The 10,153-nt window shown below is 36.5% G+C and overlaps 1 protein-coding gene and 1 pseudogene across 1 annotated transcript; one reads left to right on the top strand and one right to left on the bottom strand.

Moving 5' to 3' along the window:
- Positions 1-2,291: 2,291 nt before the first annotated feature.
- On the top strand, positions 2,292-3,554 carry LOC149251981 (cyclin-B2-4 pseudogene; annotated as a pseudogene).
- A 3,412-nt stretch (positions 3,555-6,966) lies between these two features.
- Positions 6,967-9,893, bottom strand: LOC149251980 (uncharacterized). The gene is made up of 2 exons (XM_089454045.1): positions 8,544-9,893; positions 6,967-7,062 (listed from the first exon to the last, which is right to left on the bottom strand). Exons 1-2 carry the CDS (start codon positions 9,891-9,893, stop codon positions 6,967-6,969), a joined length of 1,446 nt encoding a protein of 481 aa, XP_089310171.1.
- Between the last annotated feature and the right edge of the window lie 260 nt (positions 9,894-10,153).

Here is a 10,153-nt window from a genome sequence, read left to right as displayed (position 1 = left end):
AATGGCATCTCTATGGACAAAATTTGGGATTATTCTGAGTGAATTTGGATGAAATTATTGTGTTATCTCTCTATGGTTTCTAGAATAATATGATGCTCATTTAAGCCTCTATTCTGGTCTCTTCTGAAATCAATCTGTATATATTTAAAATACCTCCAAGGCAGATTGTTTGTAGCCTTATCCTCACCTTTTGTAATATTTATCATTTCTACCAAATATGAAGGGTTTGTTGAGCTATATCTGGACCTCTCTAGAGTTGCATCTAGGACTGATCAAGGGCTTATTCAAAGATATGATAGAAGCATGTAAGGAAATGATGGCTATAATTAAATCATGCCTTTCTTCTAAAACAGTTACAAGAAGTCTACTACTGGCCATCTCAAGAACAGATCTCTCTTCACTACTAGTATTGGTGTATTTTCTTAAATTTCAATTTGATTTTATGTTTAAGGTCAGGATCGCGCTCAGTTATGGCTTCCTTATCAGTTTTGGAGGGGTTTGATTGTTCAATAGCTACTGAATGCTTTGTGTTTTTCTTTTCGTCAAACCAAAATTGGAATCGAAAATAGGGTGGCGAAGCCCAACAAGCCCATGGCTAGCAAAGGTATTTTATAGTATTCTACTATCCAAACCCCGTACCAAAACCTAATATCAACAAATATGTAATACATCTTTATTAGTGTTTATATGAATATCAATGGCTCTATATGACTAGTGTAAAACATAGATCGATTTGATAGAGGTTATATGCATGCTCTGTGATGTAGTGGTGATGCAGGCCGAAACGAGGCCTAGAAGGGTTTTATTAGACATTGGGAACCTAGGGTGCCATGCTTCAAAACCCAATGGGGGTGATGAGATCAAGCTAGAGTAAGAAGGCTTTTTCATTCCTAGAACATATGTATTTTTTTTTAAATTTGCAAAACCCTTATGTAGTACTCATGTTTTATCAGCACATAGTGGAAACTTCAGTTTTATAAAGAAGTTTTGATTGTGAGCTTAACCTCTCTAGTCAAGCATTTTTCTCTAGCCATATGCTTATTCAAGCATTTTAAACCCTCTTCTGGCGGGGGTTGATGAAGAAAAATGTTGTATGTGACGCTTTGGGTGTGTAATTCTATGTCCACATGAAATCTAGGAAGCAGAATCAACTTGCTGATAAGAAAATGCCAAGGTAGATTCAGCTTCCCAATATGATGCTCTGGTCTTTTGCAGATATTTTGGGGTTTTTACCAATTAGAGTTAACAATTAGAATTGGGTGTGTAGGAGGTTTGGTGTCGGTGTCAAGAATATGAATGCTACAACATAGTCATCATCCATGGTTGTATAAATTGTGTGTGATTAAACAACTGTCTGATTTATTTATCATATATCAATCCCCAGATGTTAGTATGTAGCATGAGGTGATTGATTTTAGTTCACTACTACTGGGATTTATACGTTGGCCTCTGTTTCAAATCAGTAACTGCGTGTGGATATATTGAGGTCAATAACAGGGCTCTTTGCTTGCTTATTTAGTTGGGATGGTTTACATGTATTTATTTTACATCCGTTGGTTTTGTTTTCCTGTCATTCAGCCACTGGGGCCACAGAGGAACAAAGATGAAAAGGGAAGCATTAGATCAAATTTTGTTTCAAAATCCAGGCATGTAACAGGTTCAGGAAAAGCACCTGGGATTTCTAATGTTGAACCCTTACATACACGTGAATCAATTTTAGGAAAACTGCCCAGGGTTTTGAATGTTGAGGTCTCAAGTAATGATCCATCGAGTTCAAGGATACAATCCAAGCCTTCTACTAATGTCTCTTTGGTAAAAACATTTCAGCTTCAGGGAGGCCTTCTACTACTGGCCTCTTAGGTAAACACGCTTCAGCTCCAGGGAGGCCTTCTACTACTGACCTCTCTAGAAAATGTACTTTAGCTTCAGGGAGACCACCAAAGCCTTCAAATGTTGACATCTCCGGCAAAGCTGCTTCAAGTGCATGCAAGTCTAGGTTCTGCCCACCTGTAGCTAAAGGTGTCTCAAGTAGAATGCCAATGATTGATGCATCAAAAAGGAAGACAAGGCTTCCATGAGCTTTTACATCAACACTAAGTGCCATAAGTGAGGTTAGGAGCATTTGGTCCACTCCTCTTATTTTATCATGTGTAAATGGTGCTTTTTATTCACATATTTTTACTCTATTCTTTTGCAAAAGCAAGTGAAGGGTTTATCTAATCCATAGCTCCAATTGCCATCCAGTGGTTTCTATTAAACAACTTGCATCTAGAACCATTGAGCAGGATGTCATGGAAGAGGAAGAGGACTTGCCCAACACTGACGAAGCAGATAATGAAAATCAACTTGCTATAGTTGAATATGTTCAAGACATTTACCATTTCTATTGGTATACCGAGGTACATCCCTTTTCTCATGGGAGCCTTGCAAATTGTTTTTATTCTATTCGAAATAACAACATCTTGTCTTGGAAGAATACACTTCATTTAAACAATTTAATCAGACACTAGATTTTCATTGCATATAGTATGCAGTGATTACATGTGAGCAGCGTGTGTCTGTGCCATACATGAATATCTCCACTGGAGAATTAAAGTGCCCACTTAAGCATCATGGAAGGTTATAATTTATGAATGAGGACATTAGGTCAAGCATTGATGTGAGCCTTGATCCATGTCTATAGTTTAGATTCAACTCTGAATAAATAACTGTATGTCTAATTTGTTTCTATTTTGGTCTGTTGTGTTTGTTGTATTGCACGCATACAACAATCTCTCATCAAACTACATGTCAAGCCAAGTTGATATCAACCAGAAGATGAGGGAAATACTTATTGACTGTGATGTACTTGATTAATTCATATCGATATCTCTCTATTTCTGTAATAATAATTTTTTGTACCTTTCTATTGATAATTTTCTAACATAAACAATTTGCACTTACAGGTGCATCTAAAATTTGATTTAATGGATGAGACACTTTTTCTCATGATTAACCTAATTAATAGATTTCTTTCTGTGGTGTACACTATTACGAGAAAGGATATTCAACTAGTGGGGTTGACTGCCATGCTAGTTGCTGCCAAATATGAAGAAATTTGGGCTCCCAAGGTAGTAAATAGTCATAGGAGGGAAAGTTCATTGTTAGTTGAAATTTTTTATTGATTTGTTTTGACTAAAAACTTGTTTTTTGTGCCCTTGATTTGGCATCTAGAATAAGGCTTCACATTCGAACTCATTTTCCTTAAGGGCTTTATAGGTTAAGGAAATGATTACAATCTCAAACAATGTTTATACACGTGGTGAACCTCTCTCCATGATGAGATTTTGTTTTCTCACATTATTATGTCATACTTGTCTCCCATATTTCGAGCTTTATATTTCTAATTGTTTAAATAATTCATATTTGGAATTGTTATCTTTGCTCATGTTTATGGTATGTTTCATTTTCTTCAGGAGAAATTGATGCTCAACAAATTAAGATTCAATTTGGATGTACCAAATCCCTTTGTTTTCATGAAAAGGTTTCTAAAGGCTGCTCAGGCTGATAAATAGGTATTCTACTTTTCTTGAAATTTTGATGAATATTCAAATGGCATTGAGCCTCAATTATGTTATGAAATGCATTGTATTTTCGATGTGTTGCATGAGAGGCATCATGCACTATTTTGTTCTAACTGTAAGCTTCCATAAGTGGGATCTTTATAAATTTAATGATCTTTTGGGTTTGGTTCCATGAATTAGCTTGAGAAGCTGGCATTCTATCTTCTTGAACTATGTTTGGTTGAGCATGAAGCATTGAAATGGAAACCATCTATCCTAACAACCTCAACTATATACATGGACAACATATCCTGCAAAGGATGCCAGCTTGGACAAGACTGGTAGAAACATGCACACTATAGAGAATCAGAACTTAAGTAAATCTTGAATCAGAACTCAAGTAAAGTCATCGGCTCATTGGTTTACAAGCTTTCTTCATCAAACTGACAAGAAAACCTGTCTTGTGAATGGTGAGAACGGACGTTAGAAGGCTTCTGCGTCGCTCTTTATTTTGTAGTACAAATTTACATGATATATTGATTGGATATTATGTTTCACTTGTGGGCTTAGATCAATTTTAGATAGTGTACATAATTGTCGATGTTGCACATGAGACAACTACCTATGGCTAGGGGTATGGCAGTTATCAATATACTGATTCAGTTGGACATGTTCTTCAATTCTATTGCTGTTAGTATAGGAAAAGATTGTGGCAGAGAATTCAGTGCTCATTTTTATAACTCATAATGATAAGAAATTCCATGGTTTTGCAACTTTTTTAAAGCACAACCATCCCTTTGAGAGGCAAGCCACTCAACATGCTAAGCTATGTTTGAAACTATAAAATGACATACATTATCAGATAAGTTATATTCTGATTTTTATTCCAATTTGAAGATAAAATAGTCTGATATATAAAAGAGATGTTTTCAGTTATGGTCTTTATGTGATTATTTTAATTTTGTTAAGATCAACTTTGACTCTTTATTTTGAGATTATGTGGCCTAGGTATTCCATCTTCATTTTAACAAAAGAACAAATCAAAATAAATTTGTGTTTCTACCAAGATGGTCAATACCTGTTAATTGTGTTTAAAGTGTTCTTTTCATGATTTGCTACAGATGAGAAAATAATCAATACCTGTTAATTGTGTTTAAAGTGTTCTTTTCATGATTTGCTACAGATGAGAAAATAATCGAAGTGTATAAATACAATTTTTTTAAGACATGGTTGGAAAAGTCCATTCATGATTGCTTAGAATTAAGAACTTTGGTTAAACTAAGTGAAATTACCCTGAATTTGTAATGTCCTTCATGAGTACTAAATATTGTTTTGCAAAATCAAGTTGTATCGTGAGTTGATAATTCCTTTATCTAAGGTATTATTTTGAGATATATTTGGTTTCATGAAGTTTATTCAGCATTTTGTTTATTACTAGAATCAGAAATTTGCTTTTATTATTATCTTAATCTTTGGTAATCTGGAATATTTTTTTTTGGTACTAGAATCAATTTATCAGGTACTTTCCTTTTTATTAAGAACTCTGCATCTCAAAATATCCCAAATTAACCTTTCTATCTCTATTTTATGGTAATTTTGATCTTCGTATTGCTTAACATTGATAGTGCTTTCTAGTGGCAATTCCATGGGTAGGTCTTATACTGGTTTAGTTCTATTATCTCAAAATGCATGGAACATAGGATTTCCATTGATAAAATAAAATGTCAGCTTAAGAAGCTGGCATTCTATCTTCTTGAACTATGCCTGGTTGAGTATGAAGCATTGAAATGGAAACCATCTATGCTGGTAGCCTCAGTTATATACATGGCAAAACACATCCTGCAAAGGATGCCAGCTTGAACAAGACTGCTTCAGAAACATGCACACTATAGAGAATCAGAACTCAAGAAAATCTTGAATCATAACTCAAGTAAAGTCATCGGCTGATTGGTTTACCAGCTTTCTTCATGGAACTGACAAGCAAGCTTGTCTTGTGAATGGTGAGAATAGACATTAGAAGGCTTCTGCGTCACTCTTTATTTTGCAGGACAAATTTACATGATATATTGATTGGATATTATGTTTCAACTTGTGGGCTTAGATCAATTTTAGATAGTGTACATAATTGTAGATGTTGTACATGAGACAACTACCTATGGCTAGGGGTATGGCAGTTAACAATATACTGATTCAGTTGGACCGGTTCTTCGATTCTATTCTTGCTAGTATAGGAAAAGATTGTGGCAGAGAATTGGGTGCTCATTTTCATAACTCATAATGATCAGAAATTCCATGGTTTTGCAACTTGTTTAAAGCACAACCATCCCTTTGAGAGGCAACCCACTTAGCATGCTAAGCTATGTTTGAAACTATAAAATGACATACATTATAACATAAGTTATATTCTGATTTTTATTCCAATTCGGAGATAAAATAGTCCGATATATAAAAGAGATGTTTTTGAGTTATGGTCTTTATGTGATTGTTTTAATTTTGTTAAGATCAACTTTGACTCTTTATTTTGAGATTATGTGGCCTAGGTATTCCATCTTCACTTTAACAAAAGAACAAATCAAAATAAATTCTAGTTTCTGCCAAGATCGTCAATACATGTTAATTGTGTTTAAAGTGTTCTTTTCATGATTTGCTACAGATGAGAAAATAATCAAAGTACAAGAAGGCTTGGAGGTGCATATTCTGCGATACTCTGTAAAAGAGTACCAATGACAACTTTCATAGCAGCAATTTTAATAAGCTGCATAAAATCACTATTTCCTCTTACAGTTGCTTTATCATTATGTAGATCACCTCCAGTTTTATCTTCGCCAGTAGTTTCATCATCCTTATCTTATTGACATCCTAGATTAACTGATTAAAAAACCCTAATATTATATCCGTGTTTGCCTGTTCTAGAGTCACAACTTTCAACACCTTGAATTTTAGGCCAGGCATCCGAACTTTAAGAAATTTAAGAACTCATCTCAATCCCTCATCTCCCACATGTGCATCATCATTTTTATTTGTGTCAGTATCTAAGTCTTCAGTATCTTTAGGTGATATTGAAAAGGAAGCGTCTGCATATTGTCCATTCTGTTGTAAGTAGACCACCTTCTTCTTATATTTATGATCACTGTCTTTTGTTACAAAAATTTCAAACAAAGGAACGCCTGGAGCTCTTGCAGCCAGCTGCCTCACATTGTAACTCTTGGCAACATATATCTCATGTTGAAAATCAATATGGATAGTTCTTCCATATGGATCATTTGCACCCTCTACCAAACCAGCCCACCGTTCAACCTCGTGTTTAATCATTCCTTGTAAACTTAGAGTACAATGATCATATGATGGCACCAATATAGGATCTTAAGTGCATGAATAGTTCCCTGAAACAGAATTATCCCAATTTGAAGAAGTGGAATGTTGCTCAATAATGTGTACTGCCTGGATTTAGCCTCCTATTTCCTTTGAATCCGGATGAAATCTTCCTTTCACCATATAATTTCTTCGCAACACCTTGAATCTGGTTCAGAAGCCCAAAATTGTGGAAACGACAGAGCCCACCCAATGCAAGATTTTTATTGGGTTGCAGTTAATAGGACAAACAAAACCATGAGAGGTGGAAAGAATCAGTGGTCTCTTTGATGATCTATGTTGTGATTTGGAGTGTGGCCGAGAACTAGTATACTTGGGAGATAATTGGAGACTTGCAAACCATCATAATAATAATCCTGTATAAAATCCTGAGAGTAACTACAACCTTAAACACCAAAACAAAAATTTCCCATATAAATAATTTATAAAAATATATATATATGATAACAGGTCTGAGGTAAGCTTTTAGGGCCGTAGGTGGAACATTGCATGGAGGACTGTTTGAGGGTCGAGAGGCCTACTGTAGGGCATTCTCTTCAAGTTGCAGGTGCACAGAGACTAGCACAGGTGGAGAAAAGGGTGTTAACCCTTGAACAAGTTTGGAGCTCTTTCTGTAGCAAACCATGGGTTGTAGGGTGCCTTGTGTAGGTTACAAAAATTAGCCTAAATTTTCAAGTGATTCTCTGATTATAGAAATGCCAGGGTCATTCCTATTTCAAGGAAGTGATATTAGTTATTAATATTGTTTCCATTGTCGTTTCTATTTCCTATATGATGTTACTTCCAATGTAATCGCTCATTATGTAAAAGAGACCTTAAGGAGAAATCCACTATATCTAGCTTGGGTGGGCCTAATGGTTAAGAGGATGTGTTTCCTCCTAAGCGGCCACAGGTTCAAAACTAGAGGGGGTAGAGTATGTATGCCTTCATTGACTTAGAGGTCAAATCATTGTGTGGAGGTGGGTCCCTTGTCCCACAAGTAAGGGGGTCTCATACACCAATGTGGTGTCTGGCTTGGTTGTGACTTTAAAATTGGATAATTAAATTATCCTCTAGAAATTTTAGAATTGTATTTCAAAGGTATGAGAGTGCAAGGAAGCCTTGTCTTTAGTGAGGTGCATGATAAGGTAATGCTTTCCTTCAACATGTAGAAAATCGTGTAGACATTTGGAGGTTTATTTTGGAATACACCATTTTTTTTGAGCTAGCCAAATGGAGTAGATCACCTCTACAACCAAAATCTTGTCTTATGTTCTAGTTGTAGTCCATTCATTTAATGCCTCTGTGTTATCTCCAATCCATTGTTGCATTTTACATAGTCTATGAGTGATATCCATATCTCATTGGTAAGATGACAATGAATCAAAAGATGATTTCATTCTTTCGCGTTATTCCCTTAAGAGCACATGTGTTGGGACTTGTCCATCCTCTTCTTCTAAGCATGTGTAGGTTGGGATTGCACCCTTGATTTGAGATTTGGGGCCCCAACCTTGGTTGTAGATAGTTGTCTTGCATATAGAGGGTCTAGACTTGGGCTTGAACACCTTATTTGTTGCAAAACTATTCATAAAGAATCATCAATTGATTTTTCATCATCATATAGATCAATTTATATGTTATTTTATATACATGCACATAATCTTTAATTTCTTCTGCTGTGGGTTCTTGCTCCAATTTGATATTGTGGTCCTCTGTTATTTTGCTCTCTATTACACTTAGAAATGCATCGCTGTCATATTGCTGGGGATTTGCCGAAAGAAGTGCCTTGAAGTGATTAAATGCTGCGTTCTTTATGTCTTCTTGTTCCTTCAACTCTCTCCCTTCCACTTCGATTTTGTCTATCTGATTGCTGGCTCTTCTGATTTTGACATTATTGTGAAAGAAAGAAGTGTTTTTGTCCCCAGCTTTCAACCATAAGCAGCGGGATTTCATTCTTTGCTCCTCTTCCTCCACTCGGTTTTGTCGATATAGCTCTTTGTACATATTTTTTTCCTTCTCTAAGTCCTCTGTTGTGTATTGCATCTGTTCTTTTTCTTTGTGCCAGCTTTCCATCTCTTTTATCAGCTCTGTTTTCTTTTTCCTTTCCAAGGTTGCCTTATCCCTCGCCCATTGCTTTATGATTGTCCTAAGTTGTTTTAGCTTTGTTTCCCATACGAAATGTGGCGAGCCTAATACTTCATTTGCCCACTGGTTTCGAACAAGGGTGCGAAAATCTTCATGGGAATCCCAGGCTTTGTTATATTTGAAAGAAAGAGGACCTAAGTTTATTCCTTTGTCCAAGGTGAGGACCACGGCCTTATGATCCGATGCTGTGCCATGAATTATATCACTCCTGATTGCTTGGAAATTACCTGCTACTCCTTCCTGAATTAGGAACCTGTCCAGCCTCTCTTTTATATTGTGTGATCCTGTTCTCTTATTAGTCCATGTGTATTTACCATTCGACAGAGGAGTGTCGATCAGATTGAAGAGCTGAATGATGGCTTCTAACTTGTCTCTCGATGGGTCTGCATGGTAGTTCCCACCATATTTTTCTTCCACCTGCCTAATTAGATTCAAATCTCCCCCAAGAATTATCCCGCTGCTGTGGATAGTGGTGAGATCCGCTTCTATAGAGTTCCAACAGCTGGCTTTGTCTCTGTAGTGGTTAGGTGCATATATATTATAAATGTAATAAACTTCTTGGGTGCTTTTGTTCTTTAGGTCTGTTCTGATCCACCAATTGCATAGCTGTGAGTTGATGATTTCCCACTTATTTTTGTTCCATAATGTTCCTATTCCTCCTGAAGCCCCATCTGAACCTTTTGATATGCCTGTGTAGTTTTTGAATCTTTGGGTTTGAAGCAGAAAGTCCTGCTCGGTGGTTTTGGTCTCCTGGACTAGGAGAATGTCTGGCTGTTCCTGGTTTATAAGATCCTTGATTGCTTTCAGCTTTAAGGAAGAGCCGATCCCCCTACAGTTCCAAGAGACCAAGTTCATTATTTACCAGTTGTGGGGTGGGATCCTGATTTCTCCTTGGCCTTTTCGCCGCTTCCTTTTAGCTTGCCTAGGAATGAATCCATGGGTTGTTGAGTACCGGTTGCCATCTCCTTTGCTGCTGTTTCGTCCCTTAGTTCTTTATTCGTTTTTCGACCAACTTTTCTCGGGGGATCGGATGGCTGGTTGGCTTCTTTAGCTTTGTTTCTAGTGAGGATTCTTTCGATGGTAGGAGGGGGGGAGGGAGGAGGGTTGGAGCATGG

The sequence above is a fragment of the Pinus tabuliformis genome, chromosome 7 (assembly GCF_031772625.1).
Source record: "Pinus tabuliformis cultivar Carrire ecotype Pingquan chromosome 7, CPIR1, whole genome shotgun sequence".
Classification (NCBI taxonomy): domain Eukaryota; kingdom Viridiplantae; phylum Streptophyta; class Pinopsida; order Pinales; family Pinaceae; genus Pinus; species Pinus tabuliformis.
This window is presented reverse-complemented; position numbering and strand designations above follow the sequence as displayed.

Bases quoted from the DNA above. Each gene is read 5' to 3' on its own strand.
- LOC149251980 (XM_089454045.1), bottom strand. From the start codon at position 9,893: ATGAACTTGGTCTCTTGGAACTGTAGGGGGATCGGCTCTTCCTTAAAG. The intron at 7,063-8,543 runs GTATATAAAATA...CTTCTGAACCAG, and splicing joins AAATTAAAGATTATGTGCAT to ATTCAAGGTGTTGCGAAGAA.